The 22,322-nt window shown below is 42.4% G+C and overlaps 1 protein-coding gene across 5 annotated transcripts; it reads right to left on the reverse strand.

Moving 5' to 3' along the window:
• Positions 1 to 1,501: 1,501 nt before the first annotated feature.
• On the reverse strand, positions 1,502 to 21,640 carry CD160 (CD160 molecule). 5 transcript variants are annotated; one of them, XM_033197934.1, is made up of 6 exons: positions 21,483 to 21,640; positions 16,490 to 16,595; positions 13,022 to 13,166; positions 10,371 to 10,697; positions 5,103 to 5,240; positions 1,502 to 2,080 (listed from the first exon to the last, which is right to left on the reverse strand). In XM_033197934.1, exons 3-6 carry the CDS (start codon positions 13,092 to 13,094, stop codon positions 1,929 to 1,931), a joined length of 690 nt encoding a protein of 229 aa, XP_033053825.1. In that variant the 5' UTR covers positions 13,095 to 13,166; positions 16,490 to 16,595; positions 21,483 to 21,640; the 3' UTR covers positions 1,502 to 1,928. The 5 variants fall into 5 exon arrangements, with proteins under 5 accessions (XP_033053825.1, XP_033053828.1, XP_033053824.1 ...); XM_033197937.1 differs by having other exon boundaries at positions 1,502 to 2,170; positions 21,483 to 21,637; XM_033197933.1 differs by lacking the exon at positions 16,490 to 16,595 and having other exon boundaries at positions 21,483 to 21,639.
• Positions 21,641 to 22,322: the final 682 nt, after the last annotated feature.

Below are 22,322 nucleotides of genomic sequence, written 5' to 3' on the forward strand. Positions count from 1 at the left end.
TAATAACCTCATGGCCTCACAGAGGTTCAAAACCCATGGTTGTGAATCATTCACGTAGACTGGGACTAAGATGTGTGTCCAGAAAACTACCTGTTATGCATGGAAATTTGTAGGCTTATTTGAAGTCAGTTTATCAACACATTTTGGAAGCCAAGACACAAATATTTTAAATTTTTGTTTAACCAAGTATTGAGAGATAAGCAGAGTAAATAAACTCTTAAGAAGCAAAACTCAGTTGGTATGTACAAAGTATGATTGCTTTTTATGTATTCTGCTTAGTTCGAGTCAGAGCTAGTAATCTAATGCTCTTAAATGTCTTCATAAACTTGGGCAGTGATCATGTTTCCTTTCTGTGATTATGTGTCACAGATTTTTATATGTGGACTATAATTAGTATAGTACAATGGCTGAAACCTTTCCTATAGTTGGATATATCTTCTTTCTGAGACTTCCAATGATTGTATAATGTTGAGTAGCTCCAGGAGATTCTTTGAATAGTAAAAACAAAAGACATCTCTACCCATGTGAGCTTATTATTTAGTTAGTTAGAAACACAGAACTAACATACATAAAACAGGTAGAGAAAGATTAAGATGAATGTGATATAATGGAGAAAGCTTTGGTGACTTTGGAGTCAGAATTCAAATGGCTCTAGGTTCCAAATCCAGACTCTCATTTGATTCTCAGAACAGTCCTGTGGAAACAGAAGATACAGTTGGCAGTATCCCTTTTTACAGATAGGTAAACAGAAATAGCATCTCAAAACCTCATTTGCACTGGACGTGGTGGCTCACGCCTGTAATCCCAGCACTTTGGGAGGCTGAGGCAGGCGGATCACTTGAGGTCAGGAGTTTGAGACCAGCCTGGCCAACATGGTGAAACCCCGTCTCTACTAAAAACACAAAAATTAACCATGCCTGGTGGTGCATGCCTGTAATCCCAGCTACTTGGGAGGCTGAGGCAGGAGAATTGCTTGAACCCGGGAGGTGGAGGTTGCAGTGAGCCGAGATCGTGCCACTGTACTCCAGCCTGGGCAACAGAGTGAGACTCCTGTCTCAAAAAAAAAAAAAAAAAAATTCATTTGCCCAATGACAAATAGCTGGTATGTTGCAGAGCCAGAATTTGAATCCAGGTCTTTTTGACTCTGTGGCTGGTTCTTTTATCTCCATAGGATACAAAATCTAAAATCCTTAGTTTGAGGTTCAAGACTATCGCTAATAAGGGTCTTACTCGTCTACTTCAGCCATATCTCTCTCCGTTCCCACAAACCTTAGCTCCCACATTTGGCAGGTCCTTGCCAAAGAGCACAGGTAAAGTGTCTCTTTCCTTTTAATGGCTCACCATGAAGCTGTAGCTAAATTTCTGTGCTCTTACCCCTTTATTCATGTAGTTCCTCCTATCAGGAATATCCTGCCCACTCTGCTTAACTATGACAATAGGTCATCTGTCCAAAGAGAAAGAAGAGAGTTTGTGGATTTAGAAGAAAAGAAAAGACTGCACATACTGCTATGGGCATTTATTTAAAAAGAGAAATGACCAAAGAGGTTAACAAGTGTTTAGTTGAAGCTGGGCAGTTGTAGTCTGTGGTGCTTCTGGTCTGCACAGATCTTCCTCTTCCTCCAGCAGTGCTGTGTGGATGTTGTTGAATGTTGAGGTCTGTCTGCATTTCCTCATTTTCATGCCAAGTCAGTCACTGGGTCTGGCTTTTTCCTTTCTGTCCTACCTATCTTTGCTTGTTTTCTCTCTCTTTCCTTTACAGTGTTAAATAAAAAATTATTCCCCCAAAATTTGGTGTTCTCATTTTGTTTGACTTATTTTACTATGTTGAGGAGGAGGGAGGAAAAGTTGTTCTGGGGTACAAAAACGCACATATTTATCCAATATTTGAGGACTATACCAGCCACTTTGGTGAAAACTGTTCTGTTTATTTACTGGAGCTTAGGAGGGAAGAAGGCAGGTTTGCTCTGATGGTGAGCAGCAAAGTCAAGGATCACACTGATTTGCCCCAGTTTGTATTTCCACAGATTCTTGGTATATTTAGCGTCTCTTCCCCTATGCCCCATTGCTTTCTTCTCTGTGCCTTTTGTAATGAGAAACATACTAAGCTAGAGTCAGACTCATCTTGCTGTAGCTTTTTAAAAAAGTTTCTTTTGGCACAAGGCTTACAAAGCTGTAGAAAGAAAAAGAAAGTTTGTATTACTGCCTTATAACTTAGAATAGCAACAAAATACCTGATATAATGAAGTCTGACCTGTCCTGAGATGTGTGTTTGATAGGCCCTCATGACTGTAAAGGGATTGGAAAAGGAAAGTGGGAACTATTTTATGTATTGCACATTACTAAATTAGGGTTGTAATCTTGAGCAAATCTGATTCCGGTGGGAGTGGGAAGGGGGCTAGTCTTTGATCGCTCCTTGCTGGAAGGGACAATCGAAGCGATAGATGCCACTCAAAAAGCTGAAGGTAGGTTTTCCATGTATAGCTCTGAATTGTTGGCATAGTGATAAGACAAGGATATTCACTGAAATTAGCTTCATGAGCTGAGGCACAGAGATCCAGGAAACTCCCTCCTCCTTTTCCCCACATGTAAGCATGATAACTTGATCTATGTGGTGTTTCTGGACCTGAAAAAGCATGTGTACTGTTCTACTGAATACTACCTCTTTCCATAATTCTACTAAGCCTTGAGTTGGGGGAGAAGGATAAAGAAAAGAAAGCTTCTAAGTAGTGTATATTTTCTCGTTTAATCAAATATTGAGCTTTGGTTTTTTCCTTTGGTTAACTTTAAAGCTACTTGAATTGGATACAGGAGAAAACAAAAAATTGGATTCAAAAGCTCATTCTCTTCACCTGAGTGGAAAAGGAAAAAAAGTCCAGATTTTTTTTTTTTTTTCTCTAGGATGACTTGGGAATCAGAGATAGTAACTGCTAGTAGGTTGTATGGCTAGACTCAATTTACCCTTTAGAATTTTTATTCTAAAATGAAATGTATTTTACTGGTTACAGTAGCCTAACCAAGGGAATTAAAATAAAAGTCAATAAAAAATTATGTCTAAATGGTCAGACTCTTTTATATTCATGTTTCCTCCTGAAAACTGGCATAGGCTTAAATTTGGAAGATCCTTATCAAGGATTATGGATAAGGTCTGTTTTCTTTTTGAAATCTGTGTTTTCTTTTGATGACTTGCAGATAAGGGACTGGAATAGGGAATATTTAGGTGGTCCTGTTTCTGGAAAGGGGAGGAGTCAATCTCAGAATGAATGGGGTGGTAAAGGAGGTAAGAGGTGCTTTGCATATAGTAGGTCATTACTGAGTGTAAGGTTTTAGAGTGAGAAGGATCTGTATTAATTGCTGTGACAGGCAACATTTAACTCTTTTTCTTTTTTTTTTTTTTCTTTGAGAAAGTGTCTCAGTCTGGCACCCAGGCTGGAGTACAGTGGCGTGAACATGGCCTACTGCAACCTGAACCAACCTGGGCTCAGGTGATCCTTGTGCCTTAGCCTGGGACTACAGGTGTGTGTGCCACCACATGTGACAAATTTTTTATTTATTTGTATAGATGGGGTTTCGCCGTGTTGCCAGACTGGCCTCAAACTCCTAGGCTCAAGGGATCTGCCTGCCTCAGCCTCCCAACGTGCTGGGATTACAGGTGTGAGCCACCGCACCAGGCCCTGTTTAACTTCCTTGTGTTGTTTCCTGATGAGTAACCAGCGGATGTTTGCTTGCAAGGGTTGTATAAGGTTAGAATCATCATGTGTAAAGCATCTGATTCATCATACAGGTTCTTTAACAAATTTATTAAGAGCGTGCTATACGTGTGGGACTTTTTGTTGGGGTAAAGAAGACGAAGTCCTTACATATATAGAGCTTACATTCTGATGCCACTCAAAACAGTGGTATTGATTTGAGGAATGCGTAAATAAAATGGAGTTAAGAATGCCAAGGACGGCCGGGCGCGGTGGCTCAAGCCTGTAATCCCAGCACTTTGGGAGGCCGAGACGGGCAGATCACGAGGTCAGGAGATCGAGACCATCCCGGCTAACACGGTGAAAGCCCGTCTCTACTAAAAAATACAAAAAATTAGCCGGGCGAGGTGGCGGGCGGCTGAGGCAGGAGAATGGCGTAAACCCGGGAGGCGGAACTTGCAGTGAGCCGAGATCCGGCCACTGCACTCCAGCCCGGACGACAGAGAGAGACTCCGTCTCAAAAAAAAAAAAAAAAAAAAAAAGAATGCCAAGGACAGGCAAAAACCTGAATCTGGTGCTTATTATGCAAAAACAATGACAAATTATTGGAAGTTTCACTTTTATTATCTAATAGGGAAAACGCCAATCCATATCGGTAAATGGTTTTCAGAAGACTCGGCTACATGTGTTTAATATACTCAATCTGGCCATCAGCCTTTGCTGGGGAGCTGCAATGTTCAAAAACCCGTCTCCAGGCCGGGCACAGTGGCTCACGCCTGTAATCCCAGCACTTTGGGAGGCCGAGGCAGGCGGATCATGAGGTCAGGAGATCGAGACCATGGTGAAAACCCCATCTCTACTAAAAAATGCAAAAAAAATTAGCCGGGCGCTGTGGAGGGCACCTGTAGTCCCAGCTGCTCGGGAGGCTGAGGCAGGAGAATGGCGTGAACCTGGGAGGCAGAGCTTGTAGTGACCCGAGACTGTGCCACTGCACTCCAGCCTGGGTGACAGAGCGAGACTCCATCTGAAAAAAACAAAAAACAAAAAACCATCTCCAAACCAAGTCTGTCTCTTGTTCTTCCTCTAATAGTCAAAAATCTGTTGCTTCAACTTGTAGTCCTGTGTTCACACAGCGAGTAGAGGTGGTTGTACTAACTTGCCTCTCTCACAGGCCTTCTTTCCTAATAAGTCTTACCTCCTACCCTTTGGAAAGTCTGATTTATCTGTCTTCCTCCTCAGTGCCTTTGGCTCAGTGAAACTGGTTTGAACTTTCCTATGGATAACCAGGGCTTGAGTAACATTTTCCTCTCCCTCTGGACTTCCTTTCCAACCTTCTCCTCCTGGAGAATAACCAAGATGGCAGAAATACAATAGCACCCTCATTGCTTGGGGTGCTTACGGCTCTTTTGGACATACCTTGAAGGACCAGGAGGCTGGTGACCAGCATTGCCCAGACCTCTTCTTGTAGGAAGCCTGAGCTGAGAGCGCCTTCACTATGGCTGAACTCAAGGTGTTGTCTTTGTTTCAGTCCCGTCACTGTGTAGTTCCCTGTCTCTGGTTCAAAAGAGAATCACGGATCAGGGGAGGGTTTCAGAAATCATCAGTACCTCCTTTTGCATCATCTCATCACATCTCTTTTATGATCTCCAAGGATTCCTCCCGCCGTAATTTGTTGCCCAAATAAGTATCTTTAACATTGTGGGTAATGATGGTGTACTTAAGCAGCCATAAATAGAATCTCCTGTGTGTCAGACACTGGGGATGCAGATAGACCTTAAAGTAATTCTGAAGTTCTGCCACAGAGATAGCTGAAACAGCTTAGTTGCCTTGGACTTGGGTATCCCCAAATAGCCCCATTTTCTAGAGTGGGTCAAGCAATTTAGCATAAGTTAAAATCTTGCCCTTTGGAATAGATCTGGGGTTTTTTTGTTTGTTTTGGTTTTTGTTTTTTGAGACAGGGTCTTGCTCTGTCATCCAGGCTAGAGTGCAGTGGCGTGATCATGGCTCACTGCAGCCTCAAGCCCCGAGCCCAAACGATCCTCCCACCTCAGCTTCTCTAGTAGCTGGGACTACAAGCATGTGCCACCACACCCAGCCAATTTTTGTATTTTTTGTAGAGACAGGCTTTCACTATGTTGCTCAGGCTGGTCTCGAACTCCTGGGTTCAGGTGATGCACCTGCCTTGGCCTCCCTAAGTGCTGGGGTTACAGGCATGAGACACCGCACCTGGCCTAGATCTGGATTTTTATCCGTCATATACTAGTTGGATAAACGTAAATTATCTTCAAGCTTGACTTATCACCGCACAATAGCTCAAAAGACCATGCAGATTAAATAATATAATATCACTTAGCACAATGCCTGGCCCACAGTAAGTAAATGGCAGACATTGTTTTTTATTTTATTATTTTTTTGAGACAGAGTCTGGCTCTGTCGCCCAGGCTGGAGTGCAGTGGCACAATCTCAGCTCACAGAAACCTCTGCCTCCTGGATTCAAGTGATTCTCTTGCCTCAGCCTCCCAAGTAGCTGGGGTTACAGGCACATGCCACCACACCCGGCTAATTTTTGTGTTTTTAGTAGAGATGGGATTTCACCATGTCGGCCATGCTTGTCTCAAATTTCTGATCTCAAGTGATCCGCCTGCCTCAGCCTCCCAAAGTGCTGCGATTACAGGCATGAGCCACCCCACCCAGCTGACATTGTTTATTATCTGTTACCTGTCTCCACCAGTTTTACTTTCCAAAATGCACCTAATTTCCACATTTGGGGAACCATCTAGATGTGCTGACTCTAATACTTAAATATGCTGAGAAGATGAGAAAAGCATTCTTAGGGAGAATCTTCACAACCAAAACAATGTATTAGGAGAACAGGAATTTTAGGTTATAAGGAGCAAGGACTGTGTTGTACCTCATTCTGTTCTCCAAGGCTTAGCACTGGGCGTGGGATGCACAATACATATTGGTTGGATGAATGAAAGAGGAGTATCTGCTAGTGCAGTTTAACTGAAGCAATGTATTCACATAAATATAATGAAATGCTATAGAGTCTGTAGTGCTAGGCTACAGTAATTTAGACTTTATCCCGTAGACAGTGAGAAGCCATTAAAACTTTGAGTGGTGTGGCATGTACCAATTAGCATTTTGGAAAGACAAGCTGGTGGCAGTATGTAGAATGGATTGGAGGCAGAAACAGTATTTAGAGTTGCTGGACCATTTATTAGGCAACAGCTCAGTGCTAGGCCCTGTGGTAGGTGTGGGAGATATAAAGGTGAGTAGGGTACAGTTGCTGAACTCAGGGGACTCACTTGTTAGGAGACTGTTGGAATATGTTAAGTGTGAGGTGATGAAGACCTGAAAAACACCTTTGGAAGGAAAGGAATAACAAAGTACTGCTGTGCGGAAAACAGTAGTACTTAGTAACTCTCTGAATTCGGGGTTAAGAAAAAAGGAGGAACCAAAGGTGACTTCAGTCATGAACAGAAACAGGGTCTCAGGAGGATAGCTTTGATACTGAGTTTGAGGAAATGGTGGGGCATCTAGGAGGTAGGAGTACAGTTGTTAGTTTAAACGTTTAATTAAAACTTAGGAAAGAGGTTCGAACTGGAGAAGTTGATTTGATGGTCAATGGCATTGAGATACTGGTTTAAATCATGGATAGATGAGAACTGGGGAGAGAGAGTAAAGAGACAAGGTTGAAGTGATGAGAAGTGAGTCTTGGGGAATGAATACTCATGTTTGAGAGGTGGGAGGAGGAAGTAGAGAAGACAAAAGAACAGCCAGGCTGGTAGAGAACCATTGGAGTACAGTCACAGAAACCACTAGAGATGACAGTTTGATGAAGGAGGGAATAGTCAGAAGTGCTGAATGCTATAGCTAGGTCAGACAGGAAGACACCAGGAAGCAAGGAAGAAAGTCAATCAAACTAAACAAGTTGAACATTTGAATTAACTAGGAACCAGAGGAGGTGATTAAAAACATTTGTTCAAAGGCTCTGGGCCAGTTTTTCATGGGGGGAGGGTGGTGGTAAGTGGGTAATTTATACTTATTTTTCTTTAAAAGTAAGATAGACCAGGCACGGTGTCTCACACCTGTAATCCCAGTACTTTGGGAAGCTAAGGCGGACAGATCACCTGAGGTCAGGAGTTCGAGACCAGCCTGGCCAACATGGCAAAACCCCGTCTCAACTAAAAATACAAAAAAATTAGCCGAGGGTGGTGGCGTGTGCCAGTTATTTGGGAGGCTGAGTCAGGAGAATCCCTTGAACCTGGGAGTGAGCCAAGATCGTGCCACTGCTCTCCAGCTTGGGCCACAGAGTGAGAGTCCGTCTCAAAAAAAAAAAAAAAAGTAAGGTAGTTGTAAGTTCTTAGAGAATAATAGCCGTGCCCTTTTATCCTCCTAGGCTTATTGTCTGAGACAACCACTGCCAACTCTTCGAGATGTCTTATATTCCTAAATAATATGCTCATATTGCTGCTTCCTAGTGATAAAATGTAGACATTTTCTATTGGCTTTCTGCTATAGTAGATAAAGGTTATACTTTTACCCATTTTCCTTGTCTGCATTCTTGCAAAAATAATTGTATCACAAATTTTATTTAAATTAGTCATGTTTACATAATTTGGATTTTAATTTGGATTTTTTGCAGAATCAAGTTGTGTGCTATGTTTCTTTTGTAAAATGTAGTTTTTTCTAGAGCCTGATTTTATTTTATTTTTTTACTGGCAGAGTTTTCCATATCCATTTCTTTAATCCTTTTATCGAGTCTTTAATGGGCCTTTAGAAAGATGATCTATCAATTCCATTTTTACCTCCTAGAGATTTCCCTTCCAGAGTCTTCTTTCTCTTGCTCTCTTCTGGACTAACTGCCCTTTTTTAATTCTAGAATTTCCTTTTTTTTTTCTTTTCCACTTGAGATGGTGTCTCCCTATGTTGCCCAGGCTTTTTCTCTAACTCCTGGGCTCAAGTGATCCTCCCACCTTGGCCTCCAAAAGTGCTGGGATTACAGGCATGAGCCACTGTGTCCAGCTTAGAATTTCCTTTTCCCTGTTAGATTCCTTGTTTCCTGTATCTCATTTTATCTCCTTTATGGATTCACTTGCTTATTTGACTGAAGCACATCCTCTGGTAGCTTCTTTGAAAAGATCACATGGAAGGCAAATTTTTTTGAGTCGTTGTGTCTCGTGATAGTATCTTTTTTCTTTCCTTACATTTGGTTTATAGTTTGGCTGAATATATAATTCAAGGTAAACTTTTTTTTTTTTTTAGCGGAGTCTCGCTCTGTCGCCCATGCTGGAGTGCAGTGGCACAATCACGACTCACTGCAACCTCCAACTCCCGGGTTCAAGCGATTCTTCTGCCTCAGCCTCCCAAGTAGCTGGGACTACAGGCGTGCGCCGCCATGCTCGGCTAATTTTGTTTTTTGTATTTTTAGTAGAGATGGGGTTTCACCATATTGGCCAGGCTGCTCTCAAACTCCTGACCTCGTGATCCGCCTGCCTCGGCTTCCCTAAGTGCTGGGATTACAGGTGTGAGCCACAAAGCCCAGCCAGGTAAACTTTTTTTTTTTTTTTCACAGAATTGTGGAGGCTTGCTCTGTTGTCTGGGAATATAGGAACACAGACACTTTCTGTTGGGCACAATTTGACTGAAGGAAGCCACATAAAGCTGGGGCTGGAGTGGCCATATTTAGGACATGCCAAAGTAGTAATGGAGCAGGTGGAGCATGCACAGAGTGAAAAAGACAGATGCAGAAGCCAGAGGCGTTGCCGCCTCAGAGTTTGAAATGGTAACTGTTTTGCATCCTGTCCCCTTTCTAGTTTCTGATTCCAGGAGCTAGAGCTCATGAGGGCCAGCTGTACTTTTTGCTTTATTTTTTCCTCCTTTAATCTATGGTACCTTGAATGGGTTTCTGTTTCTTCCAACTAAATGCTCCTTAAGACAGATACTCATATTATCTCAAACCTAATCTCTTTGTCTGCCTGAATTTAGAAATATAGCCACATTTCTGGGAGAGTTCTGAATTGGGAATCAGGTGACCTAATTTATTTCTTTTTTTCTTTTCTTTTTTTTGTTTTTTTTGAGACGGAGTTTCACTCTAGTTGCCCAAGCTAGAGTGCAATGGTGCGATCTCAGCTAACTGCAACCTCTGCCTCCCATGTTCAAGCGATTCTCCTGCCTCAGCCTCCCAAGTAGCTGAGATTACAGGCATGCACCACCACACCCGACTAATTTTGTATTTTTAGTAGAGATGGGGTTTCTCCATGTTGGCTAGGCTGGTCTTGAACTCCCGACTTCAGGTGATCCTCCCACCTCAGCCTCCCAAAGTGCTGGGATTACAGGCGTAAGCCACCGTGCCTGGCCAGGAGGCCTAATTTCTATCTGTTTTTACTTTCACCGGTCAGTGAGTAGCATTGGACAAATCTCTTCAACCCCTGTGTCACCATCTCCCTGTCAATAAAAATGCGATGGCCACCCCAGTAAGAGTTTTAAAATTAAAGAAAAAATGAGTTTATGTTTGTATGTGCATGTTGAAGAAAGGCAGCATCTGCCAATGGGAATGCTGGAAAAGGATTGAGGAAGAAGGAAATTGCCTATCCAGGACCCGAACCATCTGGTTACATCATCAGCTGTCAACCCTGCTTAGTGTCCCACCTGGTGGCATTAGGGGTATTAGAGACTCACCTGTGACTAGAAGGGAGACGAAATGGCCCTGAAGGCGGATGCCTGACTTCTGGCTTGTGGCACAACACTGGTAGGTCCCACTGTGTGACGGTGTGACTTGGCTTATGGTGAACACTAAATGAGATGATATTTCACCAACACCATCTATCCCAGGATCCCTTTTAAGTCTCAGCTGTTTTAAACTGGTCTCAGGAAAACAGTCTCCAGGCTTGTCCTTGCACAAAAACACTACCAACTCCTCAGCCTCTTCTTTCTTATGCCACACAGTGCAGATTAAGTTTAGTCGTGTTCCTTCCTGGGAAGCTGAGCTGGTGATGTTAATGCATCCTGGAATGGAAAGGGAAGAATTACCCAGAGGTCAGGTAGCGTTCTTTGAATTTCACCATTACTGCTCCTTATCACCAGAAGTCTTCAAGGAAGGACTGAAGCAGAACCTGGCAGCAGTGCTGGCAGACAGGAAATACAAATTACAGCTCTATCGATGGCTGTGTGACTGTAAGCAAGTTACCTAACTCCTTGGGCAGTAGTTTATTCATCTGGAAAATGAAAATTAAGGGACTAAATAATATGCTTAAAGCATCATTCCATTCATAGGCTTATTTGTTCCTCCACTTAACAAATATGTTTAGGTATTCACCCTGCCAAGCCCTGCTGGGGCAATGATGACTAGGACATGAGCCCCACTGTCATACCTTTTTTTCCTAACCATTAGATGACCGGGGATTTTTAATTAAAAAAACATTTTTTCAACAAGGTCTTGCTCTGTCACCCAGGCTGGAGTGCAGTGGCATAATCATAACTCACTACACCTTTGAACTCCTGGGCTCAGGCAATCCTCCTGCTTCCACCTTCCGAATAGCTAACACTACAGGTATGCACCACTATGCCTGGCTAATGTTTTGTGTTGTAGAGACAGATTCTCACTATGTTGTCCAGGCTGGTCTTGAACTCCAGGCATCAAGCGACTTTCCTGCCTCTGCCTCCCAAACTGCTGGGATTACAGGCATGAACCACCGTGCCTGGCCGCTCTCAGAGTTTAAAGCCTAATGTAAAAACAGATTAGCAAAAAATTACAATTTAATTCCACAGTTATTATAACTGAGGAATCTTAGAGATTCCTGAGTCTGAAGAATCAGGAAAACTTCACAGTGAATTTAGTGCTGGAGCGGAGACTTGAAGGATGAGTAAAAGTTTTTCTAAGAAATACAGGATGAGAGAGACCACAGAAATACCAGAGATGATTAAAAACAGCCACTGTGTGGAAATGGAGTGAGAATGGACTGGAGAAACAGACTAATTATTGAGGGACCATTGGTAGCCAAAGACCATGACTCTGATGGTGCCAATCTGCCGACTGGATGATTTTCCCTGTAAGTAATCTATAACCTGGATACAGAAGTGGAGAAAATAGTTGGGTTAACCCAGGATGTTTCGGCTCAATGGGTGTCTCTGACCTAATTTTCCAGTGCGTTGGCCCTGCCACCTTTGTACTACCCCTCACTATCCTCAAACTTCGCTTCCTTCTGTAGTTTATATTTTATAGTCCATTACTATAATCTCTCCCTTATATCCACCCTCAGCTCCCTTAGCTTTACTCCCGCTATGATGGATCCTTGCAAAACCCCAACCTTGGTTACATCCAGCTCTCTGCTAAAAACTCATCAGGCAGATGCTGAGGCTGCCAGCCCCACTCCCTTGGCAGCTTGATCCCCTATGGCTTGCTTTTCCTTGTAAGACTCCTCTTGGTATACACAGTAAACTAAATTCACTCACATGAAAATGGTGAAGAGGCAGAGATGGAGGCTTCCCCCTACATATTAAATGCAATTCTCTTACAAGAGTAAGAGATATGGGTCTTACAAGACCCGTATCTGAGGGAGACTTGCAATCCCAGCCATTGATTAACTCCAAAATGGTTTATATTTTATTTCTACTTTCCAGCTGGAACTTCTATAGGGTCTCTATTAGAGTGCTTTTCTATATATCAAATCCTCAGTATAGCCATAGAGACAGGTGTTACTGTTCCTGTTTTATAAATACACAAATTGAGGCACACGTGGTTAAACTAGCTGCTGAAGTTAATGAAGATTACAGTATCTGGATCTCAAACCTGGATTTCATAAATTTATAGTATATAGGAACCTAAAGGAATCTTAGGTTGAGGCACAGATTACCAGGCTCTTTGAAACGCGTGGCAGAGGCAGAATATCTGATAGAGAGGCAGTAGTATCAGTTCTAACAAAAAAGAAAAAGACACTGTATTTTTTACCCTTTCCTTAATGTCAAGAATAGTGAGTCAGCCGGGCTCCTGAGGATCACCTGAGGTCAGGCCGGAGTTGGAGACCAGCCTGACCAATATGGTGAAACCCCGTCTCTACTAAAAATACAAAAATGAGCCGAGTGTGGTGGCATATGCCTGTAGTCCCAGCTACTCAGGAATCTGAGCCAGAAGAATTGCTTGAACCTGGGAGGCGGAGGTTGCAGTGAGCCGAGATCGCACCATTTCCAGCCTGGGTGACAGAGTGAGACTCCCTCAAAAAAAAAAAGAGTGAGTCCTTGGTTTCCCCATCAGAGAAAATCATGGGATCCAGCCCTTCCCACAAGCCCAGGATCCTCCCCATGGCCGTCTCTGCTCTAGGGCCTATCCTCACCACCAAACTGGATGTCCACAATTGCCAGCAGGATGGCCAGGGCACAGCAGCCTCTGCCGGGTTCCATTAGCATCTTGCACGCTGTCAGCAGGCCCAGGAACTTGAAGCAAATGTTGGCTCTGCTGGTATCCTTGGCTTCAGTCTCCTGAAAGCACAGGGGGACCCACTAGACAAAGCCTTCCAGGGCTCCAAGACCATCTCCCCATCCCAGGCACTAGCTTTGATTGGCTAGAGTATGATGGAGGTAGAGGAGGGCTTGGGCATGAGAGTCCAACTGGCTGGGAATTGAGGTGGTAAACCAAGTGAGATATACTGGGAGGGCGGGGGAGGGAGAGTCGTAGGGAGACACTAAAGGCTGTTTTCTCATATATATATATGTTTTTTTTTAAGTTAAATTGGATTGCTGGGTCAAAGAATATGAGGATTAAAACTTTTTTCTACTATAAACAGATTGCTCTCCAAAAAGACTGTTGAGAATCAGATGTTCACCAAGAATGCTTAATAGTGTACATTTCCTTATGCCCTTGCCAGCTCTGGGTATTATCTGTACTTTAAAATGTTTGCCAATCTGATAGATGAAAAATTAGATCTGTTTTATGTTGCATTTCCATGATTAGTGAGGTTGAGGATCTTTTCATATGCTTATTGGTCATCAGTATTCCCTTGTCTATGAATTGTGTGTTCATATTCTTTGTATTTCTTAACTCAACTTTTAGGAACTTTCTCTATATTAGAGATAATTAACCCATCTGCCATTTCTTTAGGCAAATCCTTTCTCCCAATTTGTTGTTTGTCTCTTCTCTTTGTTTATGATGCTTTTTTTCACAGGGAAAATTTACATTGTATGTAATTAAATACAACATATCTAATCATATTTTCCTTTAAGTTGTCTGGGTTTCCTGCATTGTTTAGGAAAGTTTCCCTCCAATTGAGGCTATAATTTTCTTTCAACATTTTTATGTTTTACTTTTTTATGCCTTCTAATCCTGGCTAAGAAAAATTACCCCTGTTTCAAAATAAACAAACTGAAGAAAAACGAACACCTGAATTTCATCAATAGGGAAATGGTTTAATAAGTTTCAATTAATCTATGCAATAAAATATTATATATATTAAAAGAATGAGATACTTCTATAAATATGGGCCTGGAGGGATATTCATGATATATCATTAGGTCGAAAAGGGCAAATTGCAATTATGTATATAAACTAAATGTATTTTTATTTTAAAAAATCCTCTCTGTGTATATATGTTTTAAAAATATAAAGTTTTGTAGTTTATAACGTTTGAATAGGTAATTACATTCACAGCATTTAAAATTCAAAAGGGGAAAACAAGAATTTTTCTATAAATTTATTTTTCTGATTTTTATAATCGGCTTGCCTAGTCTTGCCCTTCCTACTGGGTGTACCACCAAGAAAAAGTCCTATTGGTATTTTAAAATTGGGATATGTTCAATTTATATTTTAACTTAGGGAGAACTGAATTTGTTGTGACACTGATTCTTTTGATCCGAGAATGTGATATTCATTTTTCAAATATATATGTCTCAGGTATGTATAGAAGTTTTCTTCATAAAGTCCTTGTCCATTTCTTAGCTAAGTTTGTTTCTTGAGTAATTCATATTCTTTTTCACTATTGAAAATGTCATCTTTTACCCATTATATCTTTTTTTTTTTTAATATACTTTAAGTTCTAGGGTACATGTGCACCTTGTGCAGGTTTGTTACTTAGGTATAAATGTGCCATGTTGGTTTGCTGCACCTATCAACTTGTCATTTACATTAGGTATTTGTCCTAATGCTATCCCTCCCCCAGCCCTCACCCCCCAACTGGCCCCGGTGTGTGATGTTCCCTGCCCTGTGTCCATGTGTTCTCATTGTTCAGTTCCCATTCATGAGTGAGAATATGCAGTGTTTGGTTTTCTGTCCTTGTGAAGTTTGCATAGAATGATGGTTTCCAGCTTCATCTATGTCCTTGCAAAGGACATTAACTCATCCTTTTTTATGGCTGCATAGTATTCCATGGTGTATATGTGCCACATTTTCTTAATCCAATCTATCATTGATGGACATTTGGGTTGGTTCCCAGTCTTTGCTATTGTGTACTGCAATAAACATATGTGTGCCTCTTTATCATAGAATGATTTATAATCCTTTGGGTATGTGGCCAGTAATGAGATTGCTGGGTCAAATGGTATTTCTAGTTCTAGATCCTTGAGGAATCCCCACACTGTCTTCCACAATGGGTGAACTAATTTACACTCTCATCAACAGTGTAAAAGCATTCCTATTTCTCCACGTCCTCTCCAGCATCTGTTGTTTCCACTCATTGTATCTTTTAACTTATTTTTTCAGTCTCCTTATATCATTCATTATATCTTTTAATTTTTCATTGTTGTTCATATATGAAAGGCTATTTTTTTACTAGATATTAATTTCATATCCAGCTCCCCTCCCTTAATTCTATCATTTTTCAGTTGATTCTCTTGGATTTTCCAGTCATGCAATCATATTATGTGTAAATAATGATAATTACTTCTTTTTCTGTTTTATACCTCTGATTTCTTTCTTCTAATTGTGTTGGTTAATGTCTCCAGGAAAATATTAAATAATAATGGTAATAATGAATCTGTGTCTTTTTTCTAAGTTTAATGGGGGATGCTTAAATGTTTCCTTTTTAAGTATTATAGTAGCTTTGAGAATGAGATGTATTTCATTATGTTAAGGAATATACATTTATTTCTATTTTATTAAGAGTTTAAAAATGTCAAGGATGGATGTGAATGTTTTATTAATTGCCTTTAAATATCAACTAAAATGATATTATTTTTCTTTAAGATATATTAAGATGGTGATCTACATTAATAGATTTCCTAAAATTGATACATCTTTGCAGTCCCAGACAAACAAACAAAAACTGAAACCATTTGGTCATAGTATGTTATTCTTTTCTTTTGAGACAGAGTCTCACTCAGTCACCCAGGCTGGAGTGTAATGGCACGATCTCGGCTTACTGCAACCTCCACCTCTCAGGTTCAAGCGATTCTCCTGCCTCAGCCTCCCGAGTACCTGGGATTACGGGCACCTGCCACTGCACTCGCCTAATTTTTGTATTTTTGGCACAGGCGGGGTTTCACCATCTTGTCCAGGGTGATCTTGAACTCCCGACCTCGTGATCCACCCACCTTGGCCTCTCAATGTGCTGGGATTACAGGCGTGAACCACCACACCCAGCCTAGTATGTCATTCTTTTCATATGCCGCTGTATTCTGTTTTATAATATTTTATTTAAATTTTTAAAAATGGAAAGGCCCAGGTGTGGTGGCTCATGCCTATAATCCCAACACTTTGGGAGGCTGAAGTGGGAGGATCGCTTGAGCCCAGGAGTTTGAGACCAGCCTGGGCAACAAGGTGAGACCCTGTCTTACAAAAAATACAAAAATTAGCCAGGTGTGGTGGTGCGTACCTGTAGTCCCAGCTTCTCAAGAGGCTGAGGTGGGAGGAGCCCAGGAGTTCACGGATGCAGTGAGGTATGATCTTCACTGCACTCTGGCCTAGTTGACAGTGAGACCCTGTCTCAAGAAAACCAAAAACAAAAATTACACACACACAAAAATTAACCAGTCCTACAAGATATTAAAAATATAACACACCATGACAAATGGAATGAGGTTTCATTTTTAGAAATTCTTGGATGATTTAATATTAGGAAATTATTAATTAACATACTACTGCATCAAAAAAGAAAGTCAATATTACCTTCTGATAAAGTCTTACATTAATTCCCACTAAAATCCTAAGTAAAATGGTAATGGATGAATACTATTCAATATAATGGAGAAATGTATATCTCAGATAAAATTTCAGCATCATATTTAATGGTAAAATATAGGATAATTTAAGGCAGAGATGCTTCCTATTATTTCTGTTATTTTACATTGTTCTGGAAGTGTTTGCCATTACATTTAGACAAGAAAATAAAGCAAAGGGTATAAATATTGGAAGTCTTAAGGCAAATTTATTACTATTTATATGTGATATAACTTACATCTGGAAAACCCAAGAAACTTAATTAAGAATTATTAAAAACAATAAAAGATAGAGTATCTGAATAGGCAGTTCACAAAAGAGGAAATAGAATAAAAAGTTTTTTGGTTTTACAAGTATTCAAGGAATTACAAATTAAAAATTCAGAGTTCAGAATTTCAGAATTACCACCTGTTAAATGAACAAAAATTTAAAAGATTGATAAATCAAATTTTGGTAAGGGTAAGAAGAAATAGGTGCAATCATTCACTCTAGGTAGAACTATACATTGTTATGGAGCTTTGGGGGAACATTTCAAATGCACATACCCTTGTCCCTTAGGCTATAGCTTACAGAAATAAAAGCATGAGTGTGCTAGTATAGATGTACAAGGATATTCACTGCAGCATTGTTTATAATACCAAAAAAATAGAAACAGCTGAAGGCCAGGTGTGGTAGCTCACACCTGTAATACCAGCACTTTGGGAGACTGAGGCACGCGGATCACCTGAGGTCAGGAGTTCGAGACCAGCCTGGCCCACATGAAACCTGGCTCTACTGAAAATGCAAAAATTAGCTGGGCATCATGGCAGGTGCCTGTGATCCCAGCTACTCAGGAGGCTGAGGCAGGATAATTGCTTGAACCTGGGAGGCGGAGATGGCAGTAGCCAAGATCACACTACTGCATTCCAGCCTGGGCAACAGAGCAAAACTTCGTCGCCCTCCCGCCCCAACAAAAAAAGGAAACAGGTAAAGACCCACTGGTAAGAATGGTTGAATAAATTATTGCAGATCCACAAAATAGAATGTTATGTAATTATAATTTGTATAAAATTAAATTAGTGTATATAAATATAATTTAAGGTATTAATACATAAGATTATTTTCCTAGATATGATTATTAGAAAGTATGGTAGAAGAAAAAGTTCCATTCATTATAGCAACCAAAAAAACCCATGAAGTGTCCAGAAAAATGTAACAACATTCGAATAGGACTTATAGGATTAAAACTATACAGTACTATTAAGAAACATAAAAGAAAATCTAAGTAGAGACGATCGTTAATTTTGTCCGTACTTATCTGTACATTTGTCACAATCCTAATAAAAAATCCTAATAAAACATCCCAGCAGCGGCTCATGGTCTGGCCCCAACGTCCTTTCCCCTAGCCTTGACCTCTTCTTGCTCCCTCTCCTGTGTTAAAATACCTTCATGCTATACCAGAATGTCCTGGTGACTCTTGAAACATGGAATATTTAGTGACAAAGCATCATTTGATTCAAAGAGGAAGATAAAGAAGAATTGCAATTATTGATTCAGCCCAGAATTATGGTTAAAAAGCCTAGACTCTAGAGCCAGAGTGTTTGTGTTCAAATCCTGGTCCCAAAACTTAATAGTTGCATGACTTGGTCAAGTTTCTTAGGCTCCTGGGCCAGGCAGTATGCTCAGCCTTTAATAAATAGACATATTTCAGAAACACGGAGCATATATAATGTGTCAGGCACCATGGGGCACAGAGAGATCACTAACACAGCAGAGGCAAAGACGTTTTAGTGGTTCAATGGTCTTTAGAGTCAGACCAGCATGTTTGAGATCTGGCTTTGACACTTACTCTCTGTGTAATATTGGGCAAGTTTCTTAACCTCTCTGAAAATGAGTTTACTGACCTATAAAATGGTGACAAAATATTTTTTTCCTAGGGTTGTGAGGGTCAAATGAGGTAACCTGTGTAAACTACTTAGCATAATGCCTGGCAGAGACTAAGGGTTCAATAAATGATAGCTATGATTATTTTTATGCTTTCGTATATTGGAATCAATGGACAGTGTTCCAGGCACATCTACCTACAAGACTGTGTTTAGTCCTTATAAAACACTAAGCCATTATTATTTTTTAAAATTTATTATTTGCACGAAGCATGTAGAGGCTTGGAGAAGCCTTGCGACGTGCTTAAAATCATAGCTCCTAAGTTGGGGAGCAGGATTCTAACCCAAGTTACGAGAGTCTTTCTCTTGGAGTCCTCTTTGTCCCTCTCCTCACAGCCACTCATCCATTCACGAACAGCTGTAACACAAGAACGACTGTACTAAGAACAGTAATAAGGTTATAAAGTGTCAAGGGGCAGGAAAGGAGAAATTCTGGATGAGCGATGTGGAAAGGCTGCAAGATGGCAATGGAGTTAGGCCTTCGTAGATGTTTGTGGCCTTTGGGGAGCTGGTGCCTGAAGAATACGGTGGGTGAATTAAGGTGGGGAATGGGCTGAGGAGATCGGGCTTCCTTCCAGTCCTGGCTCCGCACTACGTAGCCATGGAATGTTGACAAGGTCGTGTCCCTTCTCTAGGCGTGTTTCCTAAGGGACTGGTGCAGCGGGATGGGAGGGGCGCAGGGTAGGGACCGCTTCCAAGGAGACAGAGGACAGGCAGACAGGTTCGGAGGGGCTGAGGCAGCCGGTCACTCCGCTGGAGTGGCCAGGCTTCGCAGTGCCTAGGGCTGAGTTGAAGACGAGCGTGTAAGTCTGTTGTGGGCCACTCACCAGCGCTGGGGGGAGGCGGGGTCTGGGCAAGGATGCTCTGGGAAGTGACCTTGGTGCCCGGGAGGGGAGCACCTGGTGTGCTGCAGGTCGCGCAGCGCGGAGCCGGCGGCGCTGATTCCGCACTCTGGCCGCTAGAGGGCGCTGCCTTCCAGCCAAAGCCGAGTGACCCCAACCTGCCGGGCGTTGGTCACTCCAGCCATGGACCCATCCAGAGAGCATGGGGGCTAGACAGGGAAAGCCTAAACTAGGAGGGGAGTTGAAGGGGTGCAAAGTTGGGCCTGGTGGGTCCTGGGGACGCAGCATGTACTAGAGCGGCACCTGGCCCTCAATAGGGGGAGAGCAGGTGGTCGTGAAAAGTCTGGGAGTTTTCCGGGCCCACTACACGCCAGGGGCGGGTCTCCCCTCTTAAAACGTTGTGAGCCCCAGGGGGGAGGGTGCCCGTGCAGTTGGCATCCTCACCTTTGATCTTCCCCAGGGCTCCCGAGCTGTGCTCGTGGCCCCAGAGCCCGGGGCCTCTCTCAGGCAACAGCTCACAGACTGCGGGAAACTCTCCCCTCCCGCACCTTCGGAGGCGGTCCTGGAGTCTCCTAGGCTCCTGGGTTCAAATTCAAGCTTTGTGTGACCTGTGGCACATTGCTGGACCTCGCTCAGTCTCACGTTCCTCTTGTGTTTAAAGCTCCCTCATAGGAATGTGGTGACGGTTAGATGACACATAAAGCTTTGCCAGAGGTTTTCTGGGGAGGGTGGGGACAAGATGGCAAGGAAGAGACTCCATTTCCTCTGTCACCGGAGCCCGGATCTAACCTCTTGGAGGAGCTGGAAGGTCAGCTCTGAGCTCCACAAATACCTCTGAATACGGATCTCCCACAACACTGAAAAAGATGCCCAGAAAGATCTCGTTTGCTGCTGTGAAGGGGCTTCTTTTTCTATCTCCACAACCCCAACTGCCTTAAAGTAGAACCAGACTTGTTAGTAAACAGACGTTTGGGCTGGGGGGGCCCTTGAAGCTCTTGTCTGAGATTTCGGGCTTCCTGCTCAACACACCAAAGCAGGCGCCTGAGGTAAAGGGGCCATGGACCTCTTTGGTGGTCTGGGAAGGCATATGGAGTCCCTCCTCAGAATAATATTTAAAAATTAATAAGATACATGGGATAATAAAGGGAACAAATGATGACAAGACAGTTGTCAAAGCATGAGAAGAATGTGTGATAGAGCAGTACACATGCTTCTTTAGATCTGGCATCAGCCTAATAACTGTTGTAATTCTGTAGTAGTGCTGAGCGTTAATGTCATTTGGAGAAATCTATAACAACTGTAATGAGATTTGAAAATATTTGTGTTTTCTATTGATGGCAAATTCTATTGTGGTTCATTGTCTATATTCATAACTGAAGCAAGTGCTAACTTTCAATTAAAGATTAGTGAAAATAAAGATGTATTTTTCCCCAAAATTCACAAATCCCATGAACGAATCTATTCATGGACCTCCCAGAGGTCCACGACGTGAACCACCTAGGACGTGAACTTCCCCTAGAGGTGCCTCACAGCGCCAGCTCCAAGCCCCGTGGCGCCTCCGGCTTGTCTCAGCCCAGGCCTTGAAGAACTCCAGCAGAACGCTGATCTAAACTTTGGTAACTTTCCTCTGGTAATTTGAGGAATTCCTCCATCTGAGGAATGTCAGAATGGGGCCAGGATCCCTGAATGGCCATGGAAGAAGAGCGAGCATGCTGGTCTGGCAGGCAGAAATAACCTTCTCCCCAGGGTCCAGAGGACAGAGGACATTTCCCTCCAAAAGGCAGGTTTCTCAGGGACCTCATGGGAAGCCTGTGCTCGCCTGAGCAGTTCTGTCAACCATCCCGTCCCTCCACCCGGACCCCAGGTCCCCAACAGATCTTTTTACCTCAAGACAGAAGTTCTTCTTTCTTGCTCTCAGGCTGGGGGCTCGCGGTGAAATGGCTCTCAGTCCTCAGATTGTTCTTGCATCTTGTTAAAACCCCATCTCTCCAGTTTCGTCATTGCTCACACTTTCATAGCTGTTATATTCAGTCTTTGAAAACCACAGGATGGGTCGTTAAGCAGTCAGAGATCTTTCTCCACCCGCACTGTGGATTTTTTTCTCCTTTCTCTCCTGCAGCTGGTCCTCCATCTCCTTCTTTCCTCTCCCTTGTTTTGTCTTTTTGGTGTTAGAAATAGACTAGGGTGCTGAGGGGGCTGAGAAAAACCACCTCTTAAAATTCTTTTCTTTCCCCTGGGGAACAAAGATTTTGCATTTGCTAATTCATAATAAGGAAAGGACTGACGATAGAATAACTAGAAGATAAAAGGACAGAATGTCCTCTCAAGTATAAAGAAAGGTACCAAGTCTTCTCCTGAGAGTAGGTTTTGGTTAGAAGTAGGACAGAGAACACAGCTGCTCCAGGCTGAAAGGGAAGAAGGGCAGGGAGCTGTCAAGAAGGCTTGAGTGAGGGTGGGGGTGAGCAGGGGAGGCAACGAGTAGGGGCACCAAAATGGTCCTGATGTGGTTGTGGGGGAGGATGAATGACTGACCTTAACTTCCCACCCATTTTTTTCTTTTTTTAATTAATTAATTAATTTATTTATTTATTTTAATTTGAGACAGGATCTTACTGTCACCAAGGCTGGAGTGCAGTGGGGCAATCATAGCTCACTGCAACCTCAACCTCCTAGGCTCAAGTGATCTTCCCACTTCAGCCCCCCAAGCAGCTAGGACCACAGGTGT

This window comes from Trachypithecus francoisi, unplaced genomic scaffold, assembly GCF_009764315.1.
Source record: "Trachypithecus francoisi isolate TF-2019V2 unplaced genomic scaffold, Tfra_2.0 Lachesis_group5, whole genome shotgun sequence".
Lineage (NCBI taxonomy): Eukaryota > Metazoa > Chordata > Mammalia > Primates > Cercopithecidae > Trachypithecus > Trachypithecus francoisi.